Source organism: Pleurodeles waltl, chromosome 1_1 (assembly GCF_031143425.1).
Source record: "Pleurodeles waltl isolate 20211129_DDA chromosome 1_1, aPleWal1.hap1.20221129, whole genome shotgun sequence".
Classification (NCBI taxonomy): Eukaryota; Metazoa; Chordata; class Amphibia; order Caudata; family Salamandridae; genus Pleurodeles; species Pleurodeles waltl.
The window spans coordinates 173,057,257-173,077,119 of NC_090436.1; the positions used below are offsets into that span (position 1 = coordinate 173,057,257).

General features: G+C 44.0%; 1 protein-coding gene across 4 annotated transcripts in view; it reads left to right on the forward strand.

Moving 5' to 3' along the window:
* WDR7 (WD repeat domain 7) overlaps positions 1–19,863 on the forward strand; it is a 972,184-nt gene that overhangs the window by 159,191 nt on the left and 793,130 nt on the right. For all 4 annotated transcript variants that reach the window (XM_069219934.1, XM_069219942.1, XM_069219953.1 and 1 more), the window contains one exon: positions 16,522–16,736. In XM_069219934.1, the coding sequence (XP_069076035.1) occupies positions 16,522–16,736 (215 nt within the window). The remainder of the gene's footprint in view (positions 1–16,521; positions 16,737–19,863) is intronic.

A 19,863-nucleotide genomic window follows, 5' to 3' on the forward strand; every position in this document is an offset into this window, starting at 1 on the left:
GGGAAAGGGCTTGTGCTCCCTGGTTATGTGGTGGGCAGAAAGCCAACTAGACACCAGGGATTTTTTATTTGAGTAAAGTTTAGGAATGGGGGCTGCCCAGAATGGCCATGGCAATGTCCACACCTCCCGAAAAAAAGGGGCACAGTCTTTCTGCCATCTGACACCAGTGAATTATTGTTTAAAAAAAAAAATATATATATATGGCATGCCCCCACCCTAAATAAATGGGCATTGAAGTCTTTGGGGCAGAAAGCCCCCAAGACACCAGGGATGTTTTATTGAAGTGATCTAGAGAGGTGGGGCCTGCCCATCATGAGCATGGCAATGCTGCCAAAAAAAGGGAAACAGTCTTTCTGCCCACCGCCAGGGTGTGGATGGGGGTAATTACCCCCGATGTGCCCCCGGGGGTAGGCAGAAAGCCCACTAGATGCCAGGGAATATTTTTTACAAAAAATAAAAAGAGGGGTCGGGCTGCCCCCCCCAAAAAAATGAGAATACAGTCTTTCTGCACCCTTGAGGGGTAGATGGGGTGATTACCTCTGATCTGACCCCGGAAGGGGCAGAAATCCCACTAGACGGCAGGGAATTTAAAAAAAAAAAAGTAGAGGGATGAGGGTTGCCCACCACCATAGGCATGGTTATGCTCCCACCCCAACTGAAGGGGGTAACAGTCTTTCTGCTCCCCCTGCAGAATAAAGCATCTCATCCCAATGGCAACCAAGAGGACATTTGATTATTTGATCCTTTTGGGAGTTCATTTTACATATGGGCCAGGAGAGCTTGGCTAACTCCCAGTATCGTCCCACTTGCAATGCTGAACGGCTGCACTTTTTGGGCTTGGGTAGGATGCCACCTGGATAAACCTACCAGACCCAGACCGTTTTGAAAACTAGACATCTGGGGGAGTCCATGGTGGCGTGCTTCACATATACCCCACACCATTTCTTACCCACAATGCACTGCAAACCTCAAGCAATTTCTGTGATGAAAACTTCTGGAGAGCCACAAATTTCCTACCACACAACATTTCACAAGTCTCCCAATAAATATCAAGGCCAATAAGAGTCCCCATGCAAGGACTCCCATTGTCGTTGGTTTAATCCGTTCCTTTTGCGGGCATTAGGCCCATTCACACAAGTGGGGCAGCATTTATTATCAGCACAGATGGGGCAATGCTAGGTGATAGGAATTTTGTGTATTCCGGAAGTTTCCATCACAGCAATATAAGGAAAATGTGTAATTTCAAAGTTTAAGGTTTGCAGGGGATTATAGATAAAAAATAAAAAAAACTAATGGGATCCACGCAAGTCACCTCATCCCAAATTTCCCTAGGTGCCAAGTTTTGAAAAATGTATAGGTTTGCTGGGTTTCACTAGGTGCCAGCTGACCTAGGGCCAAAATCCACAGACAGTCAAATTGCAAAAAAAGGTAATTGTTGAGTGAAAAAATGTGATGTCCTTGTTGCGTTTTGGGTTGTGTCTTATTGCGGGCACTAAGCCTACTCACACAAGTGAGGTACCATTTTTATCAGGAGACTTAGGGGAATGGTGGGTGGGTGGAAGGAAGTTTGTGGCTTCCCCCAGATTCCAGAACTTTTCATCACATAAATGTGAGGCTAATGTGTTTTTTTAAGTCCAAGTTTGAGGTTTGCAAGGGATTCTGGATAACACAACCTGGTGAGAGCCACACAAGTCACCCCATCCTGGATTCCCCTACGGGTATAGTTTTAAAAAATGTACAGGTTTGCTAGGTTTTCCTAGGTGCCGGCTGAGCTAGGACCCAAAATCCATAGCTACCTACTATGCAAAAAAAAATCAGCTTTGAGTGGAAAATGTGATGTGTCGATGTTGTGTTTTGGGCTGTTTCCTGTTGCTGGCACTTGGCTTACCCACACAAGTGTGGTACCATTTTTTATCAGGAAACTTAGGGGAACATAGAATAGTAGGGCAAATGTTATTACCCATTGTATTTCTATGCATTTGCACCTTTGAAATGCAAGACAGTGTGTAAGAACAAAGACATTTTGAGAAATCCCCTCTAATTCACATGCCAGTATAGGTACCCACAAATTCAGAGATGTGCAAATGACCCCTGCTTCTAAACTCCACATACTGTGCCCATTTCGGAAATACATAGGTTTCCTTGATATTTTTCACAATTTATATTTTACCATATGAATTGTTCTATTCCGGTAGACAGTGATAAACCATTGCAAGGTTATTGGCTCTGGGTACCTAGAGTTCCTGGAAAACCCACAAACCCTATAATATCCCTGCAAACAGAAGGGTCTAGCAGATATAATGGTATATTGCTTGTGTAAATCCGCCATAGTGATAAGAAGTCACAAATGAAAATGTCACACAAGTCACCTTTTCCCCAATAATTTTCAATATTTTTTCATTTCAACACTTTTTGGGAAAACCTTGAGGGCTTTACATAAATGAGCCCTTGCGGAATTCAGAATTTTGTCTAGTTTTCAGAAATGTATACCTTTCCGGGATCCACCATGGGTTTCACACCCGTTTCCACCGCAAACAGGAAGGAGGTTGAAAGCACAAATATTAGGAAAAATTGGCTATTTTGCAGCAAAGTGCCAAAACTTTCGTAAATAAATTGGTTTTCTGAATCAAGTCTGCCTGTTCCTGATAGCTGGGAAGATGGTGAGTTTAGCACTGCAAATCTTTTGTTAATGCCATTTGCAGGGGAAAAAAACAGACACTTTCTACTATAGCACGTTTCCCAAAAAAACAAATTTAGCTATTGTTAGGCCAAGGGGAGTCCACAGAACCTGGGGACCTTCAGAATGCACAAGATTTTGGAAAAAAGGCCGCGAATTTGGTGTGGATAGCTTATGTGAGTGAAAAGTTATGGAGGCCTAAGCACAAACTACCCGGAATGCCAAAAAAGGGCTTAGCACTGGGGGTGAGGGGAATCAGTAGAATAGAAAAAAATCCGTAATACTTTAAGAATAAAAAGACACTTCCCACATGAAACTACTCTCACCATACAAAGCTCCTCTCTGTTTTTTCGTCTTTCTCTTATGGACCCCCATTTCTCCAGAAATTAATTGTGCTTCAACATTAAGGCATTATGACACATAGTAAATTATTAGTTACAAAATGGGTTTGGAGCTACTACCAGTAGTAGGATGTTGATGTGAGCATGTCACCTTCTTTACAGCATTGGACGTTCTTTTCAAAACCCTGTGGTATTCAGGGAACTGTATTCTTGGTTAACATACTGCACAAAATTGACTCATTTGATGTCAGTTTATCAAAGCTTGGGAGTAGGAACATTGCCCTGGCAAGATAAATTGAGCAAGCAACCATGAAAATGTCTTAATGGAGCAATACATTAGCTGCATTTCCAGCAAAGAATATTGGTGAGCGACTATTTTGATAAATTATGTTTATTTAGAAGTGATCCTAATCCCAGTGGTAGTAACTACTACAGGGAACCGTGGTAAACCTGTCTGCCATCTGTAGCTGTTTTTATTCAACTCAAACATACAAACACATTTGCTGTTTCTTGAATAATGCACTTTCTGTGAGGGTTGTATTTGCAGGTTTGAGTGAGTGCGTTGCAACTGCTGTGTGTAGTGTAATCGTTTTATGGGTGGGGAGGGTTTAATGTACTGCTCCCACCCATGCTATGGCAGGTCTGTGGGAAGGAAGCCTACACCGATGGTGACATAAAAAACAGCCAACACAATTGGTTTTGCCATGATTACCTAACTTGAATATTCTACAGCTGATAACCTTAATCCATACCTTCAGATCAGTCTGCACTACACCTCTTTATGGACAAAGATTGCTTCTTTAGGTACACACTTCTGTGAGGCTCCTCCCTCCCGACGTCAAACAGGACTAGATCATATACAAGGCAGTGGACACAATGTGATAACCCCCTTGCTTAGGCAGTTTAGGAATGCAAGGACTGTTTAAGGATATTTATAGCTTATTACATTACAACAACGGGGGTAATTTCTGAAATTTATCACCCTACATGGACGTGAGTGCCTTGACTCTGATTATAATAAAGTGCCACATTAGCACTCTCAAAACATACAAATGCCACACATAAGCAAACTACAAACTTGGCAGCTATGCTCTTGCCCCCGGCCAGCCACCTCCCTGTTGCTTACCTGCCCCCTTCGGTGTTGCTTCCCAATGCTACCCCCTCTTCCTTGTTGCTCCTCCCCCACCTGCGCTAGTTTTTTTTTTAATCAATCCAACTGTCGTCCGCAAACTGACTTTTTTTTTAAAGCGCTTGCTTCATTTTGTAGGCGCATGTATGCTTGGTGCATGTGTCTACGCAATGAGCCAGCTTGCTGCGCATGGCGTGTTTTTTTCTACCATTCATGATAGAGGCGAGCCATTGGCAAAACCTGTAGGTCCCATCGGGTGGACCTATTGGTCTTGCCAATGCTTGTTTGATTTTACAACAGCGTAGGTTTTCTTCTGAAGACAGTAGGTGGCACTGGTGGGAAGCTTTTGATTATTATCTCTTGAGAATTTGTCATAGTTCACTTCGTTTTTTCCGCAATATCCGTGTGTAGCTCCTTCAAAAAGAGACAGCCATGTTATAAATCAGTTATCATTTTCGTTTGTGTTAATTTGGCCGTCTCCCAGCCCTTTGGACGAGCCCCACTCCTGTCAGGGCGACGTGATGCAGGGATTCAAAATGGCTACGGTGGATCCATCATTAAAACTCTGAAGCTGGTTTCGCATTCAGAGCTCATCTGACTTTTATGGAATCAGTTTAGTGTTTTAAAGATCTCCGAACAGTTCAAGTTTGATGTCCTGCTATTAGTGACTGAGATTAGATTTTTGTTTAATTGGGAGCCATTTTTATGATTCTGAAGGTGTTCATATATCAACAATACGGTGTTGTCGCACCATGGCCACCTGAACTTCCGTGCCCTGATTGGAAGGAGAACAGTTGTATTTATATCACTGGTGTTCCTTAGATAAGCGAACATTCAGAATTGACGTAGGATGGGAGCCAGGTAGAGTGTGGATCCATCAGGTATTCTTCATCTGAAAACTAGGATCAGGTATGTCCCCACCAAACCACCAAGCCTGCGTGTGTCCCAGTGAGGTGTGCCGACCATGGGACATTTACAGCAAGGACGCATTCATTGGGATACAACTAGAGCCACTGCCTCTCCCTTCATGGGCACTCTAATTCCTTTTGTCTGAGTGGTAACCTGGCTGGAAGCTGTTTGGGGTCAGTCACACCACACCTGGAACATAAAACCTGCACCAGCAGCCCATCTAGGGAAACAGACCGCCGCTGCTGTGCTGCTAAGAGATAAATGGAGAGTTTAAAGAATGCTTGACTTTCTCAGTCAGTAGTTCTGTGTCAGGTATGTAGATCCCTGCCTGCTCAGTCGAAGTAACAGGTTAAGCCATGTGTAGAGGTACACGAATACTGATTTATTTGCCCCGAAAGCAATCTGCATTTTGTCACTTAATTATAAGTGTTATTACTACCCTGCAGGACCCTTTTTTATCAACATTATTATAATAATGAATGACTGAGTTAAAACCTGCCAGGTTTCAAATGTATGCCTTGCAGGTTATTTAGGGTTGTTAGAAACACACTTCGCTACCTGAGTTATTTAACCAGGTTTGCTGCTTGTGGCCTGCATGTAACACAAAGACCTCAGTGACAAAACCGTTCGCACAGAGAGCAGTCCTTCGTATAATATGAATGCCTGACCTATACTTGCACACTACGGTGTGCAACGCGCACATCAACTGTCTGAGCTATTTATGGTAATCCCTGTGACCAGGGAGTACAGTCATATCTCTCCAGTAAATGTATTAACCACCAGAGTTACCTTGCCTGTATACCCGGAAACGTACTGTGGATACACACAGATCTCTGAACACGCGGTATAAACACCTCCAACTAACTCAGAATGCAACCTGGTCGTGAGTAATTGAGTAAGGCACGCCAGCTTTACTATATTTTTTCTTGTTGCCAATTTCTATGGCGTCTACGTTTGTTTGAAAAGAAAAATAGTGCCTCTGCGGACTATTATTCTCTCTCTACTCCGAATGACTCCACCCCGAATGACTCCACCCCTCTTGACTTCACCCAGTAAGATAAGGGATGTTATCCAAGTATTTTACACTTAGAGCATTGTGGGTATTGCTACTTCGAATCTATGAGCTTTTCCAAGTTGTCTGTTTATATATTTAGGAAGTATCATTCAGCATAAATTCTAGAGTAATAGGATTGAACCTGAAATTGTGTCCAAATCTCCAATTCTCAATATTTTTTAAAATCACAATTTTCTCCAGTTCCAATATTTTTTTTTTCTCTGTTTGAGCCATCATCCTTAACTGTGGAATAGCCACGATCTTGACTTATTTAGTTGTTTATTTTACATTTGTACTATAGAAGGCACTAGGTACAACGGGTATTGTAGCAGTTTGGTGTACTTAAACGTTTTTTTACTTGTGTCAATGCGTGGAGGGTTAATATTCTGGGTACAGATTAGTGCATATTGTTGATTGCTAGTAGTTGAACTTTGCTCATCCACAATGCCTATATCTGCTAATAGTACCCGTCATGCGCTTGTTTGAACAGTTCTTTTTTCAGTGGCTTCCTGGATAACTGGGTGTGCTCTTTTGACTGTTAATGAAGTTTCAGAGCCTGGTGCCATGAACTTTGAGGGCCTGATTTTCCATTGGCAAAAAGGGTTTCCAAATTAACCACAAACATTTTGCGAATGTAAAGGAAATTTTCAAACCAATCTATGTACTAATAGGTAGTTCACAAAGTTCCAAATCTTAGGAGGTTGCAATTCAGCTGACCACATTAAAATGCATAAGTCAAGTCGGAAAATGTGAACCATTATGGCTGGCTCGAGTCATTGGCATGGTGGCCTGCTGGGGTCAGCTGAGCACCATGTATGTGATTGCTTTTGAATAAAGCAATGTTCTTTTTTTTTTTTTTTTTTTTTTTTTTTTTTTAACGCAGTCCATTTGACGCATTTAACATAAAATGAAAAGTTTAAACAATTTGAATCACTCCTACTCCTAAAAAACGGTTTGGTCAACATTCTAAAAAGAAGAAGGTGTTCCCTGGCCACCCCTTCATGTTTTTGAATGGCTTACCATACATTTTGAATTGGTAGTAAAACATTAATGTTTTCCGACCAGATTCTGGTTGCAAAACATTAATAGATCTCAAGGATTTGGTACTTGGAATGGACGCCCTGAACATGCAGCTTTGAAAAAGAAATTCATTAATGTTTACTTAATCAATCAGCACTTCTATAGCACGACTAATCACCCGTAGGGTCTCAAGGCGCTGTGTGCGGGCGTGCTGCTTAATTGAATAGCCAGGTCTTGAGGTCCTTACTGAAATGCTTCAGTGATGCGTTGTGTCTGAGTTTGAGAGGTAGCCTGTTCCATGTCTGGGCTGCAAAGTAGGAGAAGCTGTTGCTCTTGCTGTGCTTTTTGCAGATCTTGGGAATGGCTGCGAGAGTGAGCTGGGAAGAACAAAGTTCTCTGTTTGGTACGTAGAAGGTGAGGTGGAGGTTGAGGTAGGCCAGGCCTATGTTGTGTAGTGCCTTGTAGATGTACATCAGAAATTTGTAGGTGATGCGCTTGTTGACTGGGAGCAAGTGTAGGTTCCTGAGGTGGGAGGAGATGTGGCTGTGTCGGGGGATGTCAGGATGAGCCTGGCTGCTGTATTCTGGATTCTTTGTAGTCTTGATTGCAGTGTCTTGGTGATGCCTGCATAGAGTGCGTTGCCGTAGTCTAGCTTGCTACCGAGGAGTGCATGGGTGACTGTCCTCCTCGCCTCAGTGGGGATCCACTTGCAGATCTTTCAAAGGAGTCCAAGGGTGTGGAAGCATGAGGACGAGAGGATGTTGACTTGGCGGGTCATGGGTAGAGAGGAGTCCAGGATGATGCCCAGATTGCATGCATGGTCTGTGGGCGCGGGGGCGTTTCCTAGTGTGGTAGGCCACCAGGAGTCGTCCCAGCTAGAGAGGGTGGAGCCGATCACGAGGATCCCCGTATTGTGCGAGTTGAGTTTGAGGCAGCTGGCTTCCATCCAGGCGGCGACTGCTCTCATCCTGTTGTGGAAATGTGTCATGGCCTTTACAGGGTCGTCGGTCAGGGAGATGATCAGTTGGGTATAGGAGACAATGTTTAGACCGTGTTGTCTGATCTTGGTGAGCGGGGCCATGTAGATGTTGAAGTGTGTCAGGCTGACCCTCTGTGTTCTTCCGGTAAGGAAGGATCTGATCCATTCCAGTACTTTGTTGCTGATGATGGTGTTGTGGAGTCTGGCGCAGAGGATGGAGTGGGTGACAGTGTCGAATGTGACGGAGAGGTCGAGGAGGATGAGTGCGGCCGTGTCTCCGTGGAGCGTGTGTATGGCGCGTACTTCATCAGTGGCTGGTAGGAGTGCTGTTTCGGTGCTGTGGTTGCATCTGAATCCGGAATTGGAATGAGTCTAGGAACTGGTGAGTCTTGAGCATTTCAATGAGTTGACGGCCTTTTCTGTTACTTTGGCTGGGTAAGGGAGCAGAGAGATGGGTCTGTAATTCTTCAGCTCCCTTGGGTCGACGGTAGGTTTCTTGAGTAGCGGGTTGATTCCAGTCGGATGGGAAGGTGGAGGTCTCAAAGGATCGGTTAATAGTCCGACAGAACTCGGGTGCTATGGTGGCGTTGGCCAGGCTGAGGATATGATGTGGGCATGGATCCAAGGGCGCTTTCGAGTGGATGGAGTTCATGAGTTTTTGGGTTTCCTCCTTGGTGATTGGGGCCCTAGAGTTCAAGATCTGGTGTGGCGCGGGGTCCATGGTGGTGTTTGTGGGCGGTGCAGGTGGGTTTTCGTTCTTGAAACCTTCGTAAATGTCTTGGATTTTCCAGTGGAAGAAGGTGGCGAGGTCATCGCAGAGGTATTGTGAGGGAGGGATGGATGAGGTGTGTGTCCCGGGGTTTGTGAACTCTTAGACGATGGTGAAGAGCTCCTTGCTGTTGTGAGCGCTGGTGCTGAGGCATTCTTGGATGGCGGTCTTTGGTTGATTTGCTGCTCCTCCTTTTCCGTTCCAGTCGTCTGCAGGAGTGTTTGGATTCTTGTAGGTCTGTAGTGAACCATCAAGGTGTTTTGCTTTGTCGGTTTCCTGAGGGGAGCTACGCTGTTATCACATTCCGATATCCAGTGGTGTAGATTACGTGTGGAATCATTTGCGTTTGCTGCGTCTGGTGGAGGGAGTGGCTGAGTGCGTTGGTGAGTTGCACTTCCTTGACTTTGCCCCAGTGCCCGCTGGGATTACGGGGGGCATAGTGGCGTGCAGTGTTCTTCATAAAGTGAAGTGGATGCAGAGGTGGTCAGTCCAATGGTGCTCGGAGGTGTGGGAGATGGTGATGTTGTTCCCTGCATGAGAAGACGGGGTTGAGGATGTGTCTGACTGTGTAAGTGGGGACGTTGACAAGTTGTTTGAGTCCTAGTGTTGCAAGATTGTCCAAGAGGCTATTGGTGTTGGGGTCATTGTGGATATTGAGGTGGAAGTTGAGGATGCCGAGTAGGATGTAGTCTGTGGATGAAAGTGCTGGGGTGGGGGGGGGGGGACGAGGTCGGCGATGGCTTTGCTGAAGTGAGATCGGGGTCCGGGTGGTTTGTAGACGAGTGTGCCACGGAGTGAGGAGTTGGAGTTGGTCTGGATCTGGAAGCGTAGGTGTTCATGGGTTGGCTGATTCTGTGACTCAGTGGTTGTCAGGCAGAGGCTGTTTTTGTAGACTATGGGGATCCCTCCTCCTGGATGGTTGGCTCTGTCCTTGTGAAAGATTTTGTAGTTGCCTAGGATAGCCGTGGCGATGTCCGGTGCTGAGGCAAAGGTGATCCAGGTCTCTGTGAGGAAGGCGACGTACAGAGTGGTTGAGTCGAGGATGTCCCAGACTTCTGCTGCATGCTTGACGAGAGACCATGTGTTGAGGAGTATGCACTTGAAGTGGCCGTCAGGGTTAGGTGCTTGATCGGGTGGTGGTCGGTGGAGGGTGCAGGAGCATGCGCGGCATGACAAGGGTCCATGGGTGTTCCTCGGCTCGGCTAGGAGGCAGGCTGAGGATTTTCCTGGGTTGAGGGCGCGTAGAGTGTTGGAGTTGAATCGGCGGATGGAGAGAGGGCAAGGGTCCGTGGCGCTGGGCACACCCAGGCGCGGACCGGCACCAATGGGCTTGCCTTTGGCACGCCAGTGACACTCCCGCTGCACACGTCCACTGCTCAGCTGTGCAGCGGCCACCCTTAAGAAGGAGAGAGAGGTGGGAGGGTCTGGACAGCTGAGAGGTGGGAGGGTGGGAAAAGTGCTTCGCAGGCAGGGGCAGCATCGGACGGGAGGGAAGCACAGGAAGGGGAAGGCGCAAAAAGCAGCAAAAAGTTAAAAAAAAGAAAAGAGTGAAAAAGAGAAAGCAGAAAGACAGGAAGAAGACAGAAGCAGATGGCCACTAGCCCACCAGGAATGAGGCACAGACGGGAGCCTGAGGGTGGAGGCGGGCCTCTATCTCAGAGCCGGCAGGCTCTTGAGAGGATCGGTCGCAGCAGGTGGAGCTAGGTAGGAGGGATCGACAAAGGCTGACTAGAAAAGTCATGCACTTAAGGATCCAGAAAACCCACAAAAAAGTACTTTAGTGGTTGCAGATCCTCAGATTTACCAGATCTGAGGGTTTGCAACTGGTAAAACATTTTGTACACCATGCTCTTAGTTCTATTTCTGTGTCTTTCTAACCTAATTTGCTTTTCTGTTGGGTGCGTGTGTTGGTCGATCAGAAGTTGTATGATATGAAATTAGAGGTCTCTTGGGCATTTTACCCAGAGCCCCTCTGCTAAAAGGCATTCTGCTTAGTTCACATGATTTGAAATGAAATCCCTGCTGCAACTGAAGCCCGTGAAGTACTTTTAAGATGAAATTTATGTGTTCCCATGTTTTCCAGTTCGGGTGCCAGTCTCTACTTCTGATTCTGTGCCAGATGGTTACGTGGACCCCGACAAGTAAACTGTTTACAACTCTGGAGATTATGATTGACCCAGAGGGTCATATTTTAGATTTAGTGGTTTACTAGTTGTCTTCACTGATTTTATGTGAGCCGGCTGTTGCCTGAGAGATCAGTAATAGATTTGTGATGGTTTGTCAGCTTCATGGATAGGTCCTAGTCAGGCCATTCGCACTCACATGTTTGATTCCTGAAAGTGGCCGTGAAGAACGTCCAGTAAATGGGTATGTGGCGAGGGCACAAAAAGTGCATCCAGAGGTTACTAGTTTTAGGTCTGGAGCTGTTTATGGGTCTGTTTACAGACGGTTCTAGCTGTCTGCCAGACATTTTATACAAAGTTTTTAAAATGTACATAGTGGGCAATGACGTCTCCCAGTGTTTCTGTCTCCCCTCATAGTCTGTTTGCTGTGTCTTCCTGCTCTCCTTACTTGCACTGTGATACATGTGGGACTTTTTACATCTCAAAATTGCAGTCAGCCATCATACTTCATTATCATTCATATTTTTCTCTTGTTCATGCAACACCACCACTACATATACTAACATCATCACGGTTACCCCAAGCCACCAATACCAATAGTACCACCACTACCAACACTGCCACCAATAACCCATTCCACTAATGACACCATTAATACAAATATCACATCACCATCAATACATACAACCACCAATATAACCACTACTATTATCACCGTTGGCTTAGTCAGATCACTCTTTAATATCTATCCTTCTCCCGGGCCAAGGAACGCGAAAACCTCCCTAAAGTGTCACGCAACCCTATAGCCGTTGGCAGAGGCTCAGGACTAAAGAATGGACGGACAGTCTGGAAAAATCTGTTCCCATTCTGGATGGAAATATATCCACATCACTAACACTATGTAATAATTGGATTAGTAAAAGCTTAGATGTACTTCTTCCATTCACAGCTAGGCCAAGGGGTCCCAAAAAAAAGTGCCCCTTGGTTCTCCACGCATTTGAAGCTGACAAAAAGGGAATGTAGGCAGCTTGAGCGGAAATGGAGGAAATCATATGATACTCCTTCCAAGCAGGAATACAGGAAGGCAATCTGAAGAATCCATGCTGAAATTAAAAAAGCACAAAGCACCTACTATTCAGAGAAAATGGAGCAGAGCACCAATTCATCAAAGGAAATTTTCCATATCTTAAAAGATTTCACTACTCCCCAAACGCACACCAAAGGTAAAGAAGGCTCCCAAAAACACAGCAATGACTTAGGCTCTTTCTTTCAAGTAAAGATCTCGGAAATCCATGCAGCCTTTCCGGCAAGTGATAATCATTCTTCAGATATAGATGTTCATGGTGGTAAGAGTCTGGTAAGGTTTATGCAGATTCCTCCTCTTACCTTGGAAATAGTCATGTCAGTAATGACTACACTTAAGTCTGGTTCCCTGCGAGACCCGGCTCCGCCGTCAATTTTAGGTCTTGCAGCTTGAACAATAGGACCAGTACTAACAGAGTTACTAAACCTTTCACTATCAGTAGGCATAGTTCCCCCACAATGGAAACACGCAATTGTAAAGCCTCCGCTTAAAAAAAACATTCTTGACCCGGTTTCACTTAATAATTATAGACCTATTTCCATGCTCCCTACCTTTACAAAGATACTGGAAAAACATGTCAACTCCCATCTTTCAAGCTTTCTGGAGGAACACAGTCTCTTGCATTCCTCCCAGATGGGTTTTAGACCATCACACAGTACAGAATCCGCACTGATCGCAGTTACTGAAGACGCAAGGAAACGTATGGATCAGGGTTTGGTGTCAGCAATAGTGTTACTAGATTTGAGTGCCGCATTTGACATGGTTGACCACAGGATCCTACTGCAAAGTTTGAGGGAATGTGGAATTTCAGGAAACGTCCTATGCTGGCTATAATTATTTTTGGATGCACGTACATTTCAAGTGTTGGACCAGTCCTTCTTTTCCAGCTGCTTTAAGAGCAACTGGGGAGTGCCTCAGGGCTCATCTTTGAGCCCTACACTTTTTAACATATATATGGGTCCTCTGACAAAAATAGTGGAACCCTTTGGTCTCGTTCCTGTATCCTATGCCGATGATACTCAGCTGGTTGTTTCCTTCTCTACTGACCAGAACGCCATCAATTATCAACTTATCACCTGTCTGCAGGCCATCTCCAAGCTGAAGTTGAATGGAGGGAAGACAGAGATTGTTTTTGGGGACTCAGGCCAATCCAAACCTAGCCTATCCTAATCTCAGATCATTGGGATATTTACCCCCACCCAATGCTAACATTAAGAGTTTAGGAATATGGGTAGATCCATGGCTAACCATGGACCACCAGGCAAAAATATTATCCGCCCGGTGCTTTGGTCTGCTAAGATTGCTCAGGAAAATTCTAAAAATACTCCTGTTTATTGCAAGGAGACTCATTATCCAGGCCCTAATAATCTCTCAATTAGATTATGGGAATGCTCTGCTTCTCAGAGCCCCGAAATACGTGGTGAAGAAATTACAGGTGGTACAAAATGCGGCCGCCCATCTCCTTTTTAAACTTTCCAGCCATGAGTCGGCAAGTGCTGAGTTATCCTCTTTGCATTGGCTTCCCATAGAGCAAAGGATAAAATTTAAATCCTTGTGCTACATTCATAGAGCCCTATATGGCAAAGGCCCACCTTTCTTGTAAGACAGCTCAGATCCTCCTCTGCTGCTCTGGCATCCATTCCCCGGGTCAATAAAACCAGATGAGAAGGAAGAGCATTAAGCTTTCTTGGATCTAAACTATGGAACTCATTACCATCAAATCAACGCAAACCAGCCAGGAACTTCCATTTTGGAAGTTACTGAAAACCTGGTTGTTTTAATGCTGGTCGTTCGGGTTGTGTTCTGAGGATTTTCTAATAGCGCTAGGAGGCCTTTGGGTAGCTATGCGCTATACAAATATTCATAACATAACAGTACAACCACCAATAACAACTCCAATATTGCCACAACCCATACAACCACCAAAAACAATACTACTACCAAATACCACAGCTATCAAGTACTGTCCAAGCCAGAAGGTGTGGCTGCTATGTACTTCAACATGGTAATACATTTGTGCATGCCTCAGTTAAATTAAAAGGAAGTTGTATACCATGGATTTTTATCACTTTAATGGGTTAGGTGCGTAGAAACCCCATGAGTGTTTCCATGCTTCGCAAAATCCTGTAACCAAAGTGAAAAAAGGAATACTTTAATGTATCTCTTTCATTAGTTGCACTAATCTGAAACTAGTCAGAAAGTGATCTTGGCCCTCTCTCCAGAGACCTTTTGCTTTCCTCCTACTGTTCTGTTTTTCTTACAACGTCTTTGTTGGCCTTAGGACTCTGTGCACTTTACCACTGCTAGCCAGGGCTAAAGTGCTGGTACTCGCTCCATGGTAACAATGGCTTCTACCCAATTGGCATATTTATTTTACTTGTAAGTGAAGTGACTTGCAGTACTTGCTTTGCCACTCACTTAAGTAGCCATTTTAAATATGTCTCAGGCCTGCCGTTGACTGTCTGTGTGTGCAATTTTAAACTGGCAATATGACCAGGCAACATAAACCAGTATACCAGGCCCAAACCTTCCTTTTCAATGCATCTAGGTCACCCTAAGTTGGGCCCGAGGTAGCCTGTAGGGCGGTATGCCTTGTAATTGAAAGGTTGGAGATGTACTTTTTAGTTTTACATGTCCTGGTAGTGAAAAATTCCTTCCTAAATTCATTTTTCGCTACGGTCAGGCCTACCCCATGGGATAACATTGGGTATTCCTTATAACATCTGATAAGCTGTAATTTCCAATTGAAAGCAGGTAGTTTTATTATGTTTGGTGTCTTTGGCATTGTAATGAGAAGCTGTATTTAATAGTAAAGCGAGGTTTTTGATTACAATTTTTAAAATGACACTGCTAAAAGGTTGGCATTTTCCTGCACTTAGCTGTTTTGTGCTTGCAGCCTGTCTTGGGCCACATGACTGGGTGCAACTGACAGACTGTGTGAATTCCTCTCATACAGTCTCACAATATAGGGAATGGGCCATCTGCTAGCCTGATGAGGTGGCGGCTCTCAGCACAGCCTCACTAGCAACTGAATAGGAGGAAGTGCTCAGCCTTATAAGACCAACGCCTCAACATCGTCACTGCAGTCATTGTGGTGCCAGGGCAGGGCAGAGGAGTCTGGAAGTTCCATGCTTTTCAAAGCTACTGTCCAGAAGCTTACTCCACCTTCCCGAAGGATGGGGCACCAGGGTATAAATATTGGACCTCAGACCCAAACTCTTCAGTACACTTCTCGACAAGTGGACTCTGTCAGGAAGAAGGACTGTTGTGCTGCTGAAAGGACTGCTACTCTTCTGGACTGCTGCCCTGCTGTTCTCTCGCCTGGGAGAGGAGAGCTGGTTCTGCAAATTCATCCTGAACCCAGGGCACCCAGAGTTGACTCCAAGGGCTGGTGTGTGGTGTCCTGATCTGAGACTCTGGGACGTTAAAAGGGCTCCCCAGCATCCTGCATCAGCACCTGGACCCAGCTAATTTGAATTGCTGACCCCTAAGGGTTGACCCTCAGGTTCGGGACCCGTGGTGTGACCTCAGAGAACTGTATTTACGTTTTTGGGCTCTTACTGACTGCAAACCAAGTCCTTGTCGCCCGCACCATGATTCAACACAAAGATCCAGCAGCTGCCTCTTTGCACTGAAGCATCAAACACTCATGAGAAACGCCAACACGAAGCCCCAGCAACACCTATCCACGACTCCTGGCCTGCTCTTTGCGCTACTCCGGCAGCCTCCCGCGATACTCTCCCTGCTTCTAGTGGCCCCATTCACTGCCAACAGGACTCCGTGCTGACTTGAGAAAGCAAACTTCAGTAGGACTCATCTTGTGACTGTAGCCGACCTGCGCTCCATCACGGTCAGCCTGAACTTGAGAGTTTGATCCAGTCCATCATCGCCAGATAGCTGTAATTGGTGCATTGTACTTTTTGGCGCTATTTTAACACAAAACATTTAAATTGTGTATCTCCGGTTCTACTGAATAGCTTTAGTCTGTTTAAAGTGTTGCACATATATTTTACACATTGCCTCTGCGCCAAGTTTTTCAGAGGGTCGAGCGCAGGTTAATATAGGGTGGGCTTTGTGCCTCACTCTGACAAGGACTGGTGTTGCTGCTTGGCCATGGCCGAGACCCCATTCAACCAACAACCCAATTTCTTACACATACCAACTCCAGCGTAATTTCTTTAAGTTGCATGTTTTCTGCCCTTGTGATATCAAGGGTGGGGTGCACATGCACCACAGCTTGCGTGAGATATAATATGTGTGAATTGAATTTAATATTTATGAATAAGTTAAAGCAATATCAGTACTGCATGAAGAATAGTAAAACACACCACCCTCTTGTTAGAAGTGCTCTTTCAGTCATCATTTTCATGTAGTGATTTTAATTGAGTTCACATGGATGAAAGTATCGGACTGAATTTTAATTTTGTAATCTGAAGGTGCCTTGGATCGTTGTGTGATGGGGATCACAGCCGTTGAGATTTTAAATGCTTGCGATGAGGCTGTCCCTGCTGCAGTGGATTCTCTTAGTCACCCTGCTGTCAACTTGAAGCAAGCTATGACTCGCCGTAGCCTTGCTGCTCTCAAGAATATGGCACACCATAAGCTCCAGACTCTTGCCACAAATCTGCTGGCGCCAGAGGCCTCTGACAAAGTAAGTTGCATAGAGTTAAATTAATGACATTAAAAAGTTTTATTTTCAGTTACTCAACGATGAGTGTAAGAGGAATGTTACTTTTAAGAGTCCTATTTTAATCACTCAGATAAAAATGAACTTTCTGAATATGGACAAAGCTTAAATACAAGGGATCAGTCAAAAGACCAAAAGAGATGCTTTGTTTGTGTGTTAAAATTTTAAACCCTGTTTTGACTCCGTCAGCAGTTCTTATCTGGCAGCCTTGAATTTGGTGCTGCTATGGATAAAAATATGTTTGCTGTACCAGCTGTCTGCTTTTATACGTAGTTGTTTCCTTCTTAAGGTGCAATCTGGGAGATGGCTCATGTTTTGAAAAACCCATTATTGTTCAGCCTCTGAGAGATCCCTAAAGGATTGTAATGTTTGTTGAGGTAGTGAGGGCATTAAGAGAAATTCACATGACACCAGCCAGGAAGAAGCATCATGCAGATCAGCTGAGCTGCCAGTGAAAGTCTACACTGTCGACGCACATCTCTTCGGAAATGATCTGCAAGCGCATTCTGTAAATTTAGTCCATGGGGTTCCTGCACACCAAACAGAATGCAAGTATATTACTGGTGGCCATGTTTAATTGACGATTCAGTGTGTCATGGAGGAGTGATTGGCGTGTGTGTGCATTGAATGACAGTGATCAAAAAGTTGCCACACAACCCTATGAGTGGTACCCTAGAGGTGTCAGCCTGGATGTACTGGGACCTGTTTCGACCTGTGGTAGAAGGGGCCTTTGTTTCTAGTTGTGGTTATGTGCGATCCCTTCAGATAGCTTGGCATGTGCTCCATGTATAGTTGTTCAACAAGAAGTTGTATTAATATTATGAAACTGTATTTCAGAGATTAGGTCTTCTGGATGTGCTATTGAGCGATAGTAGAGTCCAGCTGACCTTTTAGAATATAGATGAGTTATTCGCTAGAAACAGAGTAACCATGATATGGGTTTGTTCTTTAAGCCCAAAACCAATAGAATAGTTGAACAACTCAACAAAGCTCTCATGGAATGTGTGAAAAGGGCAGCAACAGCTGGTAACAACTGAAATAGTTAGGTACAAAAACAAAGTGGTTCCTTAAACTGAAGGCACATTCCACAGAAGATGAGGGACCTTTTGCAGTCCACAGAGGTTGTAAGTCAACACCAGCATTAAGAAGACATGTCTCAGGTAGCCAGGATAAAGATAACATTTATTGATCACAGGAGTCTCCCCTGCTTCCACTAGACTTCAAGAGCAAAGGCAGAATAACTGTCCTCCAAGACCCACCAGCAGTCTTCCAGGCAACTATATCGCTGCAGTAGTTTTCTGAACTGACATTGTTCTAAAGATCTGTTTACAACAAGAAGGGGCGACAACAAAAATAATATGATCCTAATCCTTAAGACACACAACAACTTAAAATACAAGATAACGAGCATGCAGAGAAGCAGAGGAAATGTTCAAGGCAAAATACAACAATACATGCATATTACAAAACAATTAAGCATATATGCAGTAGAAACTTGAAAACCGAACACTTTTCTTATCCTTAACTGCTGGAGGAATATAGTTCCTATTTCACAGCAAAATCTTAAGATTTGTGCGGAAAAACCTTTGCATGTGCAGTTACATGAACTCAAGCAATTCACTTTGGAGCCCAACATTAACATCAGTGCCATTTAATCCTGCGCATTAATGTTCTCCAGATCAGTATACACACACCTTCATCCAGTCTGAGTCCCAACCACTCCAGTGACGTCTTTTTAAATCATCTGGATAAACAAGGCAACCATCTCTTCTGTGTACTTATGTGTAAACTGTAAGAAATTGTTATCATTCTTTTTTCAAACTTCCACAAATAATTATTTTCTAGTTTAACCAGTATGCCTCCCAAACTAAAAGTTTTAGAAAATGTCAAGTCTCCTTTTCACCTTTCTGTATTTTTTATCTTAACATCTCCAGTAGTATGTGATGTACGCTGTCCAGTACAGTTGACAGAGCTGTCTTCTACTGCTTTTTATACTGAAAGGTTTTCATATTCTTCTTTTTCCGCATTGGCAGTCACAAAACAGTCCTACATCGCACTGCAAGTCGCAATTAGGAAGAGAACACCAATGTTACAGAATCGCAAAACTGGGTTTGTGCATCGGGAAGTGCTTTTTGCACATCGCAAACAGACAGATTCGCTGTTTGTGCAGTGCAAAAAGCATGGTACATGTGGCTCTAGGTTCTTATCCTTCAAGAAAATCAAAAGGAGATACGTGTGTGGTACTGTCAGGTTTACAGTGATATGACTACAGTAACTCTCTAATGTGATCTTTTATGTTAATTTTTGATGAGAATGCAAACCGTACCACCAGTACCCTGCTGTCTCTTTTGATTGTGCCATTCATATGTGGTGCACATAAAGCAGTTCTCTTGTGAAAAATGTTTTACATCCACATACTGTCACCAAACATTTTCTCAGATTTTTTTCTTTACATCAGATGCTCCTAAACACCACGGGTGTCTTTCCTAAATCAATTTGGGAGAACAAATATATCTACCTTTAAAGCAGCATAATTGTTCACACTTAACTCATCCATGACCTTCCACAAGATGCATCACAAACACTAGCAAACACACACTCTTCTTTACTGTCATCTTTGATTTCAACCTTTTTTGTAGAAAGTCTGTTTGTGAACAGTACACTCTATAATTCTTGCATCATAGAATTTAGAAAGCACTACATTTTTATTTTCAAATCATGTTTAAAATATGCATCTACCATAAAGAAGCTTTTCCTTACCACTTCTAATTATTCAATACAAAATCTGATTATGACCTGTCCGAAGCAAGGAAAGCCACAAGTAGGTCCAGACACAAGCTTCAGCTTCTTGCTCATTTGCAGATGATTTTTTTCAGTACGTTTAACCATCTGACCACACATCAAGACCATTACACCTGGCATCTACTCTTATAGTGCTTTTAGCAGATTTGGAAAATGGAAATAAAAAGCAGGCTTCTAAAATGGTTTTCTTTGTCACATTAGAACCATTTTTGTTTACATCAGATCAGCAACATTTGTTGCACTTGTTTAGAATATATCTCAGAGAAGATATACTGGGAAATATTCTCCA